General features: G+C 41.4%; 1 protein-coding gene and 1 pseudogene across 1 annotated transcript in view; one reads left to right on the forward strand and one right to left on the reverse strand.

Moving 5' to 3' along the window:
- LRP1B (LDL receptor related protein 1B) overlaps nt 1-18,837 on the reverse strand; it is a 796,682-nt gene that overhangs the window by 99,992 nt on the left and 677,853 nt on the right. Inside the window, exons 60-64 of the mRNA XM_066621533.1 lie at nt 18,239-18,438; nt 9,585-9,773; nt 8,106-8,254; nt 5,718-5,811; nt 1,126-1,242 (exon numbers count right to left, since the gene is read on the reverse strand). Of these exons, the coding sequence (XP_066477630.1) occupies nt 1,126-1,242; nt 5,718-5,811; nt 8,106-8,254; nt 9,585-9,773; nt 18,239-18,438 (749 nt within the window). The remainder of the gene's footprint in view (nt 1-1,125; nt 1,243-5,717; nt 5,812-8,105; nt 8,255-9,584; nt 9,774-18,238; nt 18,439-18,837) is intronic.
- LOC136637243 (5S ribosomal RNA) lies at nt 11,057-11,177 on the forward strand (annotated as a pseudogene).

Raw genomic sequence — 18,837 nt, forward strand, 5'->3', positions numbered from 1 at the left:
TAAACTGAAAATATTTTCAGCCCCTACTCCCTGCCTCTTCCTTCCCACACCAACATTTCCTTTCTACTGCTTCCCACACACCCCATTTATGTTTGATGCTGCTCCTGAAGGAGAAGAATGGAAGACAAGAGGGATGGCTTGCTCCTCTGATGTCTGGCAGGTGCCTATAGTTTATGACTGCTGCTAGGAGCACTGAGAACAGTCATTTTTGCACTGCAGACCCAGGAAAACTACATTCCCCAATGAACCTGTCACAGTAATAGAAGGATGGCAGGTATCAGAGAAGCCACTTCCATCCTCTATCTCCTTGCTGCTGGGGTGAAAACAAAGTTAAGTGAGAGTGGGAAGAAAAAGTGGACAGTCAGCAGGACAGGTGAGTGGGAAGATCTCAGAAACTGACTGGGGGAAGGTTGGGGAAAGGATTGGATCCTGTCATGCTTCTGATGACTTCACTAGGGGGATGACAGGCTCAGCATGAGGTTCAGAATTCAACTCCACAATAACCGAGGAACTTGTTATTTCAGATTTTTTTATATCTATGTAGTGAAGTCATATTCCAATGTATTAATGATTTTCAACTGTAAATGTTATTGGCAGTTTGATATTATACTGCATTTTAGCTAATGAGATTTAAACAGCAGCATGTGCCACAGCTGATGAAGTGGCATCATGCATCAGGGGAAAGGCAAAACTATGCAGTTCTATAACTTTCTGACATTCTATCAAATCAGTACTCTTCTCTGTAAGCATTAGATTGCATTAGCACTAAGAAAATAGGATTTCTTCATTGGCTTTTAGCACTTGTGTGGTTCCATGTCGGTCACCCTCTGTAAAAGCCTTTGTATAACAATAAATTCTGCATCATAAAAATGCAGAATTTGTTATGCTGCTGCAATACTACTGAAGGATCCTAGTAGGGGATAAACACTTATACCAGAGAATGAGGATTTGGAAGCCCAGCCTATAAACCTATTGCATAACAGAACTTAGCACAAGGCTGCAATCCTAAATATGCTTATTTGGGAGTAAATGCCATTGAATTCAGTGATATTTTTGAGTTTATAGGATTGCACATTAGGCTCTGAATTTTATTTTTTTACTCTTTAGTGACATGTAATGACCTACCACAATTTTGTTCATCAGAGTTGTCCCCACAATCATTTTCTCCATCACATATAAAGGCTGGCAAAACACAGAGTCCAGTTCCACACTGAAAACGGCCTGGTTGACATTTAAATTCAGCTGGAAAATGAAGCAAATGTTGAACAGTTGCATATGATGGTGCTAGAATAAAAAAAACTCTGCTTATTTATTAGCAATTTTTATATGCTCTAAATGCCATATGAAAAAGGATTGCAAAGCTGACAAGCCAGCTATATCTTTAGCAATAAATAGAAATTTTAAAGTACCAATACCTCAGCACAATTAAATTAATGAAAATGCTCCCTTACAAGTCACAGTTGTTTTAAATAAAATACAAATAAAATGTGTTGCAATGAATGAATGAATGAATGAATGAGAGAGTTTCTTTACACATAATTTTTAAAGCAATAACTATCAGTATAATCCAAGACTAACTAGCAACCAGGAAGGCAGAAGAAGGACCTAGAGGACCAAAGCAAGAAGTAACAGCCAAGTGGAAGGATGAAGAAAGAGGGAAATGGAAAAAAGACAGGGGAAAGTTATGGGGAGAATGGGAAACACAAAGGAGGCATACAGAGGAGAGGTTGGAGAGGGAAGACAAGGCTGGTGCACAGCATATGGGAAGAGATGGTAGGGCAAAAGAGCAAGGAAATAAGAGACTAGAGATAAGAACATAAGAACATAAGAACAGCCCCACTGGATCAGGCCATAGGCCCATCTAGTCCAGCTTCCTGTATCTCACAGCGGCCCACCAAATGCCCCAGGGAGCACACCAGATAACAAGAGACCTCGTCCTGGTGCTCTCCCCTACATCTGGCATTCTGACTTAACCCATTCCTAAAATCAGGAGGTTGCGCATACACATCATGGCTTGTACCCCATAATGGATTTTTCCTCCAGAAACTTGTCCAATCCCCTTTTAAAGGCGTCTAGGCTAGACGCCAGCACCACATCCTGTGGCAAGGAGTTCCACAGACTGACCACGCGCTGAGTAAAGAAATATTTTCTTTTGTCTGTCCTAACCCGCCCAACACTCAATTTTAGTGGATGTCCCCTGGTTCTGGTATTATGTGAGAGTGTAAAGAGCATCTCCCTATCCACTCTGTCCATCCCCTGCATAATTTTGTATGTCTCAATCATGTCCCCCCTCAAGCGTCTCTTTTCTAGGCTGAAGAGGCCCAAACGCCGTAGCCTTTCCTCATAAGGAAGGTGCCCCAGCCCCGTAATCAGCTTAGTCGCTCTCTTTTGCACCTTTTCCATTTCCACTATGTCTTTTTTGAGATGCGGCGACCAGAACTGGACACAATACTCCAGGTGTGGCCTTACCATCGATTTGTACAACGGCATTATAATATTAGCCGTTTTGTTCTCAATACCCTTCCTAATGATCCCAAGCATAGAATTGGCCTTCTTCACTGCCGCCGCACATTGGGTCGACACTTTCATCGACCTGTCCACCACCACCCCAAGATCTCTCTCCTGATCTGTCACAGACAGCTCAGAACCCATCAGCCTATATCTAAAGTTTTGATTTTTTGCCCCAATGTGCATGACTTTACACTTACTGACATTGAAGCGCATCTGCCATTTTGCTGCCCATTCTGCCAGTCTGGAGAGATCCTTCTGGAGCTCCTCACAATCACTTCTGGTCTTTACCACTCGGAAAAGTTTGGTGTCGTCTGCAAACTTAGCCACTTCACTGCTCAACCCTGTCTCCAGGTCATTTATGAAGAGGTTGAAAAGCACCGGTCCCAGGACAGATCCTTGGGGCACACCACTTTTCACCTCTCTCCATTGTGAAAATTGCCCATTGACACCCACTCGCTGCTTCCTGGCCTCCAACCAGTTCTCAATCCACGAGAGGACCTGTCCTCTAATTCCCTGACTGTGGAGTTTTTTCAGTAGCCTTTGGTGAGGGACCGTGTCAAACGCCTTCTGAAAGTCCAGATATATAATGTCCACGGGTTCTCCCACATCCACATGCCTGTTGACCTTTTCAAAGAATTCTATAAGGTTTGTGAGGCAAGACTTACCCTTACAGAAGCCATGCTGACTCTCCCTCAGCAAGGCCTGTTCGTCTATGTGTTTTGAGATCCTATCTTTGATGAGGCATTCCACCATCTTACCCGGTATGGATGTTAGGCTGACCGGCCTATAGTTTCCCGGGTCCCCCCTCTTTCCCTTTTTAAAAATAGGCGTGACATTTGCTATCCTCCAATCTTCTGGTAACAGATAACCTTCAGATAATCTTCAGATAACACTGAGCAGAGGAGGCCAGAGATATGTCCCACCAAGTCCCCACTGAGCAGTTAGGTAGAGATTAAGGGCCCAATCCTATCCAATTTTCCAGCACCAGTGCAGCCGTAATGCAGCCCCAAGGTAAGGGAACAAATGTTCCCATACTTTAGGGGGGCTTCTGTGACTGCTGCCCCACCACAAGATGCAGTGCATGCCCCATTGGCACAGCTGCACCGGCACTGGAAAACTGGATAGGATTGGGCACTAACTCCTCATGGGATGTACTGAGGAGAGGTATCCAGCCTAAGCCAGCCATTTGTGGAATACCTAGAGAGGATCTGCCCTGCCTGTCTGTCCACCCAGCTCCCCAGGCACTGGGATTAAACCAGGATCCTTCATGCTCCCAGAGGTTCCCCTGTGTCCTTGGCACTTCCCCCCTGGAGCCATGGGCTCCTATACTGTAGGAAGTCCCTCTAAGAAAAGGAGACAAAAATCCTAATGAGGAAACTAGAAGTAGAGCATGGACATTGTCACCTGTCTATTTGTAGCCTGGCTGAAAACTTCGTAAGTAAATCCTCCCTCCTGAAGCATGTGACCTGCCTTTGTGTCATCTCTTGAACATCAGGAGACCCAGCATGTCCTATCTGACCCTGTACAAGGTAACCCTTCCCCTTTAGTAGGGAGCCAATAGCAGTGATATCTCAGAAACAAACTTTTGCTCCTGCTGGGCTTGTGCAATCCAGTAATCTGCATAGGCAGCATGTCAATAGAAGTCTCAGAAAAAAAAGGAGTAATACTTGATTGTCAAGCACTTCCTTAAGTCTTCTCCTCACCATCCCTTCTTGTTACTGAGGGGGCAGGGGCTCTGAATCTTTTTAACTTATAGGCACCGACTCGGAGAAAGGAGCTGGAACTCCCATTTCCTTTCTGTGAAGAACACTGCAACTCCATTATCATAGTTCATAGTTCAAAACTCCATCCTGAAGTGCTCAGGAATTCATCCGGGGAGAGGGGGAAGCCTGTATCTCCCACTGCTGTGAGAACAGCTGCTAATTACAAATGTCCTCAAAAGAGACACCTGTGTTATCTAGGCTGACCAGAGCCTTTGACTAGGCTGGCTAGACCCTTGGCTAGGCCGACTTAATTAGAAATTGGCTACAGCTGTGAGTTATCCATGGGCGGGAGGGTACTCTCAGACAGATTGTATCATTCTCTGGTACTTTCAGGGATTTTTGGGCTCTGATTGGTCAAAATCTTTGAGAAGGTATCCTTCTTTTAGGGAATCTTTATGGCAGACACATTCCCAGCTGCTGGGAGCACAGTTTACTTCAAGCCTTCAAAATTGAGGCAGGAGAAGAATTGTGACAGGAACATGAACTATGAGAGGCTGTAAACAAATCTGCTGATTCTATAGCACATCCAGGACACTGCTGTAATGCCACAGTAGCACTTGTGATGCTTAGTAGCACTTCATTTTATAAAACCACTTGTACAAGGAAGATGATTACTAAACTTTTACCAATTTTCTTTTGTAGAAGCTAAAAAATCAAGAAGGAAGGAGCATTAAGAGATCCTTTAGGTTGTTACTGAATTGTAATAAGAACCCACAGAAAAAATTGTCTGCTTATTTTAAAAGATTTATATCCTGCCATTTTCTTTATTGCAAAGGAACCAGGCCAGTTATAAGTACTAAGTTTATTTTAAAAATATTCACTGTATAGAAATTTTCAACACCAGGAATATAAATATCTTGTGTGCTCGCTGGGGCATTTGGTGGGCCACTGTGAGATACAGGAAGCTGAACTAGATGGGCCTTTGGACTAATCCAGTTGAGCTCTTCTTCTGCTCTTATAAATAACTCTTTTGTAATTTTGTTCAATGGATATATAGCAGGGATGGCTAAATTGTGGCTCACAAGCCACGTGTGGCTCAAAGAAATAGATTGGCTGAACTTCTTTTTGCATCACAGTTAATATAAAAGGTAAATTAAAATGTTCATGCTTTATAGTTATTTACCTGGTATAAACTCAGAGTTCACTGTTGCAAGTTTAATGTTCATAATGAGTAAATATATTTAAGAATTTAAATGCTTCTTAAATATTACAACTCTCAAATATATATCTTGTTGCTCTCAGACATTTGACATTTATTGCATATGGTTCTTACATTAAGCAAGTCTGGCAACCCTTGATATATAAGAAGCAAACAAATATGAAGAAAAAGAAACATAAATGTAACAATGATTTTCATATGACTGTTAGAAACTGAAAATGATTGGTTCCCTTCCAATGTCTGCAACACAGCATTTCTAAAATGCTACACCCTTTTACACTTACGGCATTCTTCGGGTTCATCTGATCCATCCCCACAGTCATCTACTGTGTCACATTTCCACCAGAAGGGAATACATTTATCAGTTTTGCAGCGGAACTGCAAGAGGAAAGTATATCACAGACAGACTTAAAATACTAATACATTCTTATTGAAATAATATGACTATTATACGCCAATAAAATAATACACCTAATTACAGTTACAATAGAATACAACTCTATTGTGTATGTCAGTAATAGTATTCTTTGTTATAGCAGTTCTGCATCTTGTCTTCACATTCTAAATCAAAATAATTGTGTGCGGCAACAGGTCTGTGGACCAGATATAAAATGTTTGAATTAGGTAAGGGGAAAAAAAAACTTAACTAAACTGAAACAGCTTAAGTTGCAAAAATGACCCAGTGTCAAAACAGAAAGGAGGCAACCTCACACACTGCTTCCAGGATCAGGCTCCCTGGGTTGGGTCTATCTGTTCTAATTTCCTTAATCCCACCTCTTGCTTATCAACTGTTATAGCCTGATGTGCTGCTGAGATAATTTAATATCACACTTTACATCAAAAGACCATGCTTCTTCAGAAGTGGGGACTGCTAGTGTAGGCTTTTATGTTGGTTTCTATGTGGCTGGTTCTCCAACCCCATCTTCCTCTTGAAAGCTTATCTACGTGTCCTGCTACTTTCTAAATTTTCCTGTCTAGAGAGCTAGAACAGTGCCCTGTCTGTGTGCTTGCTTGAGTTGCTGGCATATTGTACAAAGACTAACAAATGTCCTTGGAAATTATTGTTTATATGATTTACTTGGACTTGTTTTTGGGATGAGTTTAGATCTGGGATTGAACTGTATTAGCATTCTCTTAAGGCCTGGGGGCAGGAGGTTGGGGTAAATTAATAAAGCCTGTCTATATATTTTGATAGATGGTGTAGACTTATATTTAAAAAATGAGTATACCATTTGCCATTTCTTAACTGTTTCTCTATTAGGGGCACACTGAATATGTAAAATTACATAAAGCAGTTGAAAGATTTATAGTCACAAAAGGTTAAAATACAAATTATATTAAACACGTGCATGGCACAGATATGATTGTTTTTTCTTAGGTAAACAGTAGCTAGATTGTCACTCTCCTTCCAAGACTGGGAAGTATAGGAAAAGGAGGAAATTAACCCTTTGCCCTTACAGTGTTGTAGACCTCCCACTGTGTGGTCTATCTGGTTTGAAAAGCAAGCTTCCATTGGCTCTCTTCTAATGCAAATAATAGCCATGGGAAGGGTTCAATCCAAATCCAAAGGAATTTTATCAGGGGGTACAAAATTTCTTTTGGGCCTCTTTGCAAAGGGAGAGGGGTGAAACAGAGCAGGGGAAGGTGGTGACAGGTGAGCAGAATGAGGGCAGGGAGAGGCAAAACAGGGTGGAGGGGAGGGGAGAGACAGCTGGAAAAGTCTTTGGAGCCCAGGTCTACCCACCCATGTGGCATTGGCAGCTAGATACCAAAATACAGAAAACCACTCCTCTCTAAAAGCTTTTAAATATAGAAAATCATGTAGAAAATTAGCATCATCATATTTTGGCTCACACAAGAATTCAAAGTGTCCTGTGCATACTAAAACTTGTTTCTGCAGCAACTGTAGCCCCGCAGCTGTGTCCCTGAGCTCCTATACACTCCTTCATGGCAAAGAGATCCGTAAGCCAAAGAGCTACTGCAGCAGACCGGTTTCCTCCCAGATTTGACACTGTGTTAAGAAATGTCATGCATGCATTCCTTGGTCCAGCATATATGGCTTGCCAGTAGCTGCAGCACCTGTGGTAGTGTCCCTAGCATCCCATGGGGCAATAAGATAGGAAAATATAAGATCCCAGGAAATTTCTGCCCCTCTTAGGCTCCTTGGCCCCCTTTTTGACCCTGGGCCTAGAGGGTACAAATTACCCTCTTAACCCCCCTCTCCTAGGCCCTGCTCATACAATGGGCCCAAGCAATGGGGGGGGGGGCCACAACTAGTTGCTATTTAATTAAGAAAAAGCAAATACATGAACATCAAACATGTGCTTAAGGAGAAATTAAGCTTAATGAAAAATGAAAAAAAAATCAAAAAGTTTGATTCTCAGCTTTTTTAAAAATGTAAAAAAAGTTACAGCATAATCCTATCTATGTTTACTTGAAAGTAAGTGTTGCTATGCTCAATGGAATGGATTCTCAGGTAAGCAGTCTTAATGGGGGGTTCTCTTTGACACAGATTTGTACAATGACAAAGTCAAACCAGATGGTACAATATAAAGCAAAATTAATATAACTATAATTAAGTTAAAATTAATAAAAGTTAAGTCATGTGTCCCATTTCAAAGTATTTACATTTGTTAGTAAACAGTGGTCATGTATTTTAGCAACACACTTACTTGACTGGCAGTGCAATTTGATAAGCAGGTCTTACTATCTGCAGCGAGGTAAAAGTTGGTAGGACAGGCACAAGTGTGTGTTTTGCCTGGGGCTAGGAGGCACAAGTGACTACAGCCGCCATTATTTAATGCACACATATGTTTAGGCACTATAAATGTAAAAGGGAAACAATCAAAAACATACTTATATGACTATATAAAAATCAATACAATTTTGTGTTTGCTCTGGAGAAAACTGCAGTAAACAGAGATAACATTCTTAAACATTGATTTGTAATAAGGTGTATGTAAGCACACACCCCCCCCCCCACACACACACAAATTCTTGTATTTATGCAAGATGTCCGAAAATACAGTACAGTGGTTAAAAAAATAAAAGCATTTAATGTTAGGACAAACTAACAGCACACTCCCATATGTTTACTCAGAAGTAAGTCCCACTTTGTTCAATAGAACATACTCTCAAGTAAGCTTTACAGGATTGCAGCTTTTCAGGCTGCACTCCTATACAGACATTCCTGAGAGTAAGCCTCACTGAAGACATTGTGATTTACATCTAAGTAGACAAGCATGGGATTTGTGCTCTCAATCAATTCAATTAAGGAAGCATCTAGATTACAAAAATATCCAGCTTTGGCAGTGAATTCTAAACTCAGTATCCTGGTTGATGACTTCAAGGTGACCAGTGAGGACATACTGGGGACACCTATGGATCCAGAATAGGTTTGCAGAATGTATCTCCCAGGTGGCTATGCCAGTTTTTGACTGTCACTGCTTCCACCTCCATCCAGGATTCATGAAATGGATTGAGGAAGAAGTGAGTGATCTGATTAGGCCAATGAAGGATGTTGATGTGATTGGTCTTAATGTTAGGCCTTAGGTACTAGTCATTGCAGAGGCAACAACAGAGATGGTCTAGCATGCTCATGTAAGAGTAGGAAGTAGTCTGACAACAATTTGGAGTCAGAAATAACAAACCAAATGTCTATCAAACATTCGGTTTATGAATCTGGTACGAGTTCATTGTTTCCAGGTCATATCTGACTGATCCTGCTCATTGCAATGAATACTAATTCACATAAAATATGTGAATTCATACAAAAATAAACAATGAGAATACTGTAAAATATAATTTAGCATAACAATGTAATATGAAGATATTCTAAATATTCTGATGCAGATACAGCTAATTAAGAAAAATGCATTTTCCTAATTTTGCAGTCGTTTCACTTTTATGACCTGATTAACTCTCTATATAACATTACACCAGTACAATATATTTTAATCATACATTCCTTTTATTTAACTGCTGAATCCTTTAAATTATGGTAGTACTTTGAATTTTTTGATCTTACCTCTGCTTTATTTCTTGAACAAAGCAATGTAAAACTGTCTGGTTTCCTGTTATACCCAAAAACTTTAAAATGCTAATAAAGTCAGAATTGTTAATGTATTTGAATGCATGGTGAAAATATTTACCATCAGGTTGTCTATAAGAATGATACACTTGGATATCAGTTATGGCATGCCATGAGTTAATCAGTGATACTTTATCTGATCCAGACGTTTTATGAGCACGGTTGACTGACTTGGTTTTTCCATCAGTCCAGTATACATAGTCTTCAAACAATGTGAGAGCAATCACCCCTAGAATGTGTTGATTAGGAACTGCAAAAGAATATTAGATTAATGTTCAGTTTTGGAAGACTGCCAGTTAAAATATTCCATACTGCAAAAGCTGACACAGATAACCAATACGTAACTTGTGAATAACTGCTGTGACAATCTGTCAAACCCAAAGGCTCTTTGTTACCAGTTACAAGTATTTAGGATGGATCAATCAGCCCTGCTTGGTTAGGTTCTGTTGGCTTAACCATTGTGAAATAAATGATTGAGATCCAGAGAACTGACAGCAGAATAATGTTTGTGTACTTCCATATGCAGACGAGCAGGCCATTGCACAAATCACATGCACAAGTCATTTAAAATTGTGCATACAGCTTGTGTAAGGATTTCCACATTCAATCTGAAGAGATGCGTCACAGCTTGGTATTCATTACACAAGCTACTTAGGGCCCAATCCTATGGACATCTTGTGCTGGCGCTGATTTCCAGCTCCGGTGCGGGGTGTCACAAATGTGCTATCAGGTGTCCAAGACACCTGAAGAGGAGTGAGAGCCGGTATCAGGTCAGTGCCACTCGACGCTGAGCCCAGTGCTGGACAGTTGTCTGCCACAGCACAGTAAGAGCTCCAGGTGGCGGTGAGGGTCTTGGAAGTGGGGGAAGGCATTCTGGGGCAGGGGAAGAACTGGTGCAGAAGGGGCTAGGACCAGCAGAGCCCTGCTCCCATCTATCCTCTGTGTTGGGCTACAAAGCTTGACACAGAGGCTCTCAAGACCGCCAGCAAAATAGCTGGTGCAGACTTGAGAAGCCCCATTGTGGAGCTTGGGGCTTTCCCCAGGGGAAGGGAATGAAAGTCTTCTTTCCCCGAGGAGACCTCCAGAAGCCCTGGTGGTGCCGCTGGATGCAGAGGAAGTCATTTTGGTGCTGCTCTACCCAGTGCTGCTGCCAGGGATAGCCACTTCACAAGTGGATTTTTAAAAAAATAACAAATTACTGCTTTGAATGCAATGCAATGCGCAATTAGCTAGCGCCACCTCCATCAGGGAAACAAAGTCTGATTTCCCCCCCCCCCGTATATTCACAAAAGACTATTGCTTTCTACTCAGCAGAGAAGTAAAATATATTTCTGCTTCTGTAGAATATGACCAAGCTTTAAAAAAAAAAATAATTCAGCATAATAATGCATACAAAAAGGAATTCCCTCCTTCCCCAGAAGTCATGTGACAATGGGCGTCTTTTATTGGTAGTAGTGATGGCATGACATTTTCAAGCTGGGGAAACTGAATGGAATTCTGATGTTATGACCTGGACAGAAACTATGTAAAAAAATCTACCCAATCTAGCTACCCTGCACATGCCTGATCTCATCTGATCTCAGAAGCTAAGCAGGGTCAGGTCTGGTTAGTACTTGGATGGGAGACCGCCTGGGAATACCAGATGCTGTAGGCTTATACCATAGTCTTTCGAGACTGAAGGTTGCCAACCAACCCCCTATCGACCTAGGACCTGGGTTCAATTCCCATTCAGCCATGAAGCTTCCTAGATGACCTTAGGCTAGTCACTGTCTCTCAGCCTAACCTCGTCACAGGGTTGTTGGAAGGATAAAAAGGTGGGGAAGAAGAATATGCACAATCCTTTGCTCCTTGGAGTAAGAGTGGAATATAAATAAATAATTTTAGTGCCACCATGTGGATGAAAGATAGAAAGCAGTTCCCATTTCAACAACTTTTAATTGTAACAGAAATATTGAAAATTCTGTAATTTGAAAGGGCAGCTTGTTTTCAAGGCATGTGAAAAATTCAATGAAGTAAATAGAAGCAGTTTCAACCATCACCAAATAGGGGTGGGTACAAAATACTCCTCACTTGCATTTTTGCCCACATTGTGGGATTTCAAATTACATTTTGTTTGCAAAGTGGCACCACTGTATTATTGAGTAATCATTCTTCTGTTTTTGTTTTCAAGGTTTTATTCAGGCCACTGTCTGAAGCAGTTTTTAGCTCAGAACTTTTTTCCTTACTAGTTAACATTTTCCTTTTTTTTTCTAATTTACAAAGTTACATCTTTCTATAAACCCAGGGCAGTGGTTCCCAAACTTTTGAGTACCAGGACCACTTTTTAAAATGACACGCTATCAGGAACCACCTAGCTTTACAAGCCATCACTTTACTAGCCACTCAAGCCTCTGTTTTTCCTAGAGATCTACTTGGATTTGTACCAGTGAAATTGTATAGGTCCAAGGAGACCTAGTGGGGCAGTGAAGGCTTACCCCTGGGTGAGGGAACAAATCTGCCTTTACCTGGAGGAGACCTCTAGGACTGACTCCCCACAGGATGCAGCATACACTTGGGTGGTATCTCACTCACGTTTGTATAGGATTGTAGCCATAATGAAATAAACTGATACATAAAACATGTGAAGTGTTGATGTAATACAGTCAAATAAATGCAGCTACTTAAGTAGATTTTTAGATGTGAATTGTGATTGCTTTGTGCTTTGTTTTTAAAATATTCATGAGTTCTATGCCAACAAGTATATCTTTTTAATGCTAAATCTAGTATCTCTTGTTTGCTTGTAAACATAACAAAACAAAACCCAGTTTTACTTGTCTATCAAGATACAGTTGATGTGCGAATTTTTTAAGGATATATTTATTTAGCAACAGGATGTATTCTATGAAATACCATGCAGTAGAATAGTCAATCTGTATCAAAGACATCTTCAATTCTTTAGTTGCTACTTTTCCCCCAGCAATTATTATCTTATAACAGCTGTGTTGATTTTGTGAAGGAAATGTTCCATATGTAGAGATCAATTTCAACATATATTTGTTTCTTGATTAGTCAGCCTGCAACTCCAGTATGAAAATACATGTGTAGATCGTGCTGTTTATTAGAGATGGTAAAGAAGTTCCCCTACGCCAGTGGTGGTTTTAGTCACTGTGCCACCCCAGGCAAACCTGGAAGTGCCGCCCCATCACATGACTTATGGAGGCCCTCAGAAAGCGTTCCTATGCATCAGGAAGGCCTTAAAACGTCCCTTTCAGTTATCGGAGGAAAATAGGAAGGGGCAGTTTAAGGCCCTCCGGAGGCCTTAGAACAGGGGCGTCAAACTCATTTCATCCTGGGGACCACGTTGGATTCAGGACACCTGCTGAGGGCCGAACTCCAAATGTGGTACCCGGAAGTGACCTGAACACAGGAAGTGATGTCACAGGAAGTGATGTCACCCGCTCGCTCTGCTACTTCACCCCACCCCCATGCTACCACAAAGTTTCCCCTGCCTGCCAGCCAGCCAAGCCTCCCAGTCACCGAAGCTCTGTGCTCTGTGCCATCCTACCACAAAGCATCCCCTGCCTGCCAGCCAGCTAAGCTCTCAGTCACCGGAGAGCTCTGGCTGTGGCTGGAGGGAGGACCAAAGGCTGGGGACGCTGCACACGGCTACTCCAGCCCTTGGAACTCTCTCCGGTGACAGGCGAGCCCTGCTTGCTCCGGAGGGAGGACCAAGGGCTGGGGACACCGCATGCGGGTGCTCCAGCCCTCAGTCGCCCCTTCCAGCCACAGGCGAGACCCACTTGCAGCCGGAGGGAGGGCCGGAGACGCCACACGTGGCTGCTCCAGCCCTCTCTCCGGCCGCAGAGCTCTGCTCGCTGTTGGAGCGAGTGGGGCTGGGGCAGCCCCAAACTCTCCCAAACCCGGGGGGGGCCATCCAAAATGGCTCTGTGGGCCAGATCTGACCCGCGGGCCTTATCTTAGACACACCTGCCTTAGAAGTTCTTCTGAAAGTCAGGGAGGCCGCAAACAGCCTCGATGGCCCTCAGAATGCCTCCCAGGGGGAGGGAGTGAGCACAGGCATTGCCCCCAATCATGCCGCCCAGGAGCACTTTGACCCATTGCCCCTCCCAGGTATGCCACTGCCCTTCACTATCTTGCTTCAGGACCAAGGTGGTTATCACCAAAGAAAAGCTGGAAAACAAGCACTAAGAGGTACTGTAAGGTACTGAGAGGCAGAGGGAAGTTCTTCAAATGTATCTTGGAGAGGTAGATCCTTCTTTTATAATTCCTAAGATAGACCCTTGACTTCATGAATCTCCAAGCACAAAGAGAAAGTACGTTTGCAGGCACTCAGAGACCTTTCTGGCCCTGTGTCTTTTGGTGAAGAATTTCAAAGACATTTGAACAATTACAAGATTCATGTCACTAATGCACAGGACTTTCATACTAAATTTAACCCTAACAGTGTGTTTCATATTTTTCAAAATCTGCTGAATAAAGAAAAAAAAAGCATTATGTCAAAACCTTCATATATTCAAACAAAGAGATCTTGTCAGGCAAGATAAATTGACTATTGATAACTGCCTGATTCTCTCCCACCTTATTAATACGCAATTTCAGGTATCTAAGGCAGTGTTTCTCAAACTGTGGGTTGGGACCCACTAGGTGGGTCGAAAGCCCATTTCAGGTGGGTCCCCATTCATATCATTTTCATTTCAATATTTTATTTTTAATATATTAGACTGCTATGTGACTGCATTTAGGGAAATGTTACAGATCTGTACTTTTAACAGGTTACTGTGTATATATTTTTAACAATGATAGTCTGTCCTGGATAAGTGTGGGTAGGATTCCAGCCTAGGATAGTTAAAAATTTTCCTGCTTGATGATGTCACTTCTGGTCATGACATCACTTCTGGTGGGTCCTGAGAGATTCTCATTCTAAAAAGTGGGTCCCAACACTAAGATCAGCTTGAGAACCACTGATCTAAGGCAAGGCTGTACGTAGCTTTTATTGATTTAAAGGGGGTGTTCAATTCAATAGACAAAGGTCTGCTTTCGAACTAGCTTACCTTACAAGGGATAGATAAAAGACTTTTGTTGTTAATCAGATTGCTGTACACCAATATATCCTGTAAGGTGTGGTGCCCCAATCTGGAACTTTATCCCAACATAAAGAAATTAAACAAGGTCGCATACTGGCACCCCCATTATTCAATCTATTTATAAATGATCTTGCCCCAGCCTTGCAGAATGTTAACAGCCATTGCCCCAAGTTGGGTGCCGTTACTTCTATAAGTGGATGACAAGGCTCTCTTGTCTTGCACTTGCGTGGGCCTCTTAAGGTTGCTCAACAGATGTGCTGAATATCTAACAGCCAATAAGCTAGAGATCAATTATATCAAGTCTAAAATTATGATTTTTGCAAAAAGATGGAAATCTTCCAGCTGCACTTGTAAAGGCAATAATATAGAACAAGTCAGCCAGTTCAAATACCTGGGCATCACATTTCACTACAGGCACTCTTGGGCTTCCCACTATAGCTTGGTACTCAACTTGGCCAAGCTCTCATCATTGGCAGCTGCAAGATTACGTCTAACCAGGACAATAGATATGTACCAACAGCCCTGGAGGTTTATAAAGCTAAGGTTGTAACACAAGCCCTAGATGGTGTCCCGGTCTGGTTCAAGGTGTTAGATTATGGAGCGTAGTCAATCCACTTTTCGTTGGAAAATTCCAGGCATGCCACGCTGCGTCCCCTATAGTGTTTTATGCCTGTGCATTCAGTATTCACCAATACTGAACAACTAAAATGTGTCCAGCCTGTCTTCTCTGCTGTGTTGTTTCCAAGGTGTCCCAAATCTGTGAGATGCAACTACATTATTCTGTGCTCTCCCTCTAGCAGATGGCCTGGGTTGAAGACAGATCACCTGAGAGTTCTCATTACTTTTTATAAGTCTTTTTTACTTTCCTAACTCTCCCCTCAAAAATAAAGTGAGGAGTTGCTTCTCAAAATGTAAGCCTGTACGCACCCCTTTAACAATTGATCCAATCATATCCAACTGCCCAGGTCAATGGGCAGTTGGATAGGATCATTTCCCACATTACAGTATTTCAGAGATTAGAGAGAGAAATACTTTAAGAGTTGTTTAGTTGCAGATTCTGAGACATCAGGTTGTGGAGTCATGAAATTCAAAGAGCAGGTGTTCATTTTATGATTCTACAATAATTTCTATAGAGAATAAGGTGATGACTTTAAAGTCTGCTCATACCACTACCATTCCTTTAAAAAAAATTCACTTGGTGAAAAGAGGAAACATCTTGGTGAAAATATATAGAAACATATTGGTGAGCATGTAGAGAACAGTGATACAACTACTGTTCCTGAATAAAAAATGCAAAATATAATGCTGAAGGAGGTATGTTTCTCAGGAAAAAAGACATTGCCGATGCTGCTGGTTTCAAATAAAGTTACACCATATAATCAGTGATCCTTCTAAAAATTAGTGCCGCTGCACTGAGCTCTCCCATTCTGTGCAGCAGCGTGGTGGCATCTTCCTGGTGGTCAGTCGTGTCATTACATCATCACCAACTTTAAGTCAACTAAGAGCCCAACCTTAGGCATGTCTACTCAGAAGTAAATCCAATTGTAGTCAATGGGGCTTACTCTCTGGTAAGTGTGGATAGGATTATGGCCTAAGCTCTAAGCTGGGCGGAACTTGGCTGAAAGATATGAGCCACACATCTTAGGGGGAATGCTGCCTATAATGAAGTCAGTGCTGCATCGTTATCCTGATCCTTCAGATATTTCAAAGAAAAATGAAATGATCCCAATACCAATAATTCAGACCTGGCATTTCTGGTTAGACTCAAAATACCTTTGGCATCATTTTTACAAGTACATTTATATAGGTTGTACAGAAAGCATGGTCTGCTATAATTCCTGTCTGCTACTGAAATCTGGAGTCAACATATATAATATAAAATTAACTTGTTCATCACTGAAAGAGCATTGAAAGAATATTTTTGAGTACAGGTTGAGACTAATTATTCCTATGGGTTCCGTTCCAAGCAAAAAACGCACTATAGCAAATCAATTTAAAAAACAAAGTTTCTTTGCTCTGGTGATTGAAAAACAGCCTTGCTGACCTTTTGACTCTTAAGAGAAGAGTCATTAAGAAGACAATCCATCAACACTTCATTCAGCCCCTCCCTTCACCAATGCAAACATACTCAGGGGGAAGGGAGGGACCACTGGAGAGAGAAGGATTGATGGATTGTCAGCCAGCTGTCCCCCCCTCTCTCATTAAGGAGGCTGTTAAAGGACTGTTCAGTTTGATTTTAAAGGGATGTATTTTCCCCTTCTCCAGGGATCAGCACATTCCTTCTCATGTGCAGTGGCCATTCGTGTTGAGTCAAATCTGTGTATAAAAAATCCATGTATAAATAGGCTGGACCTGTATTTTGCCAAAGGTTTAACCAAAGGGCCATATTCATGTTCAATATACCTGTACCATTTTATCAGTACAAAAATAAGCTTCTGCGTCTAACTTGTTAAATTATATACTCTTTATGATTACTTAAGTATTTCTTTCTTGTACTTTGAACCACCAAAATATATTTTAGTATCAATAATTTTTCATTGTCTATAACCTATATGCTAGTATAAAATTCAAGTTTTAAATTATCTTAAATTGAAAATATGTTAAGTCAAATATGACAGACGCCAAGCATTTTTTGTACTATTTTTATTCATAAACATTCTATGTAACTGGAGCTGGTTTATTCAGTGGAAGCAACAGACTAATATTATAGAAAATTTTACTATTACTCAGTTAAGTTTGTAATTATAAAACATTTTATTGATTTGAAGATGAATACACAGTGTACACAACACCTCATATTACTAAATGTCCTTCAGTAAGAAATTTGTAAATATTAAAAGCATGCTTAATATTCAGCCAACTCAATATTGCTGAAAATGTATTTTATTGATAAACTAAAATGAGATTTTAAAAAGACTTTAAATATTTCTGAGGGATTGCAACAACAGTTGTAAAATGTGGACAAATATCCATGGTACACACCTGTAAATGCATTCAAAACCGCTATCAAAATATTTAAATTTAGGTATGAAATGATGAATTGACAGCTCAATCTTATGGACTGTTTACAATGGCAGAACTCACATTCTGCTATCGTAAGTGCTTCAGTGCCACCATAAATGGTGCGCCACTGCTAAACACATCAGAGCTGCAGGGCCAAATAGCTGGCATCTCCATGTGCATGTCACTGACAGAGCTAGCCAGTGCCAGAGCAGGTAAAGTGGGGGAAGGAGTGAGCTGTGGTCAGTCTGTGGGCAGTTCAGAGAGAGGAGGGGGGTGGGCAGGGGGCTGATTTAATGGAAGGAGGGTGTGGATCTCAGCAGTACTAGCACATAACAGTTCCTACCCTGATTTCAGGTCTAACATGCCCTTCGTCTCCTCAGACTTCCCCCAGCAAAAGAGCTGGCATGGGTCCAAGGAAACCCATTAGTGATCAGGCAGCCTACCAGAGGGTAAGTAAAAGATATTTTTATTTACTTCTTGCTGGCTGACTGCCTACCACAGCATGCACTTCATTGACATGGCTGCATGCTATGGAATGGTGGGAGACAGGATTGGGCTGTCAATGTATGCAAAATTCAGTTAAAGAGCAGGATATTTCAACTTCATTATTTCTAAAAGAGTAACTCACCTTTATTTCGATAAGAGCCATCCATATTAGCAAATTCTATGTGATTCTCATCAGCCCAGTAGAGTCTTCTGTTGACATAATCTATCGTAAGAGCCATTGGTCTAGATATCTGTGTTTCTATTACAATTGTTTGATTAGAACCATCCATGCCAACTCGGCCAATGTGAGGATGCTCACAGCAATCGATCCAGTACAAATATCTAGGAAACAAAATTGACAACTATTTTATTTAATGGTCCAAAGGTACTGATAATTGTCTGTGTGTATCTGCATCAAATAATAAAAGCAGAAGTGGTCAGACTTTTGATCAAACTAGAAAAAAAATATGTTTCTCTTACATGTTCACCCCATTCACATATAAAGTGGATGGTAGGGGGTCTTTTACTTTAAGGAGTGCAAAGGACAGGAATATTGAACCATTCCTCCCTTCCCTTACTTTAACTCCCCACAATTCATAATTCTAGGCACTTTTCTCCATTCCCGACTCACTTCCAGTATCTGAATGAAGGAAAGTGCTTGGATCTATGGACTGAAGGAAAATAAGATGTAAGAAAGGAGGGCCACTCTCCCATGCATTCTTTGTATTGCTACTGTAAGAC

Source organism: Tiliqua scincoides, chromosome 1, assembly GCF_035046505.1.
Source record: "Tiliqua scincoides isolate rTilSci1 chromosome 1, rTilSci1.hap2, whole genome shotgun sequence".
Taxonomy (NCBI): domain Eukaryota; kingdom Metazoa; phylum Chordata; class Lepidosauria; order Squamata; family Scincidae; genus Tiliqua; species Tiliqua scincoides.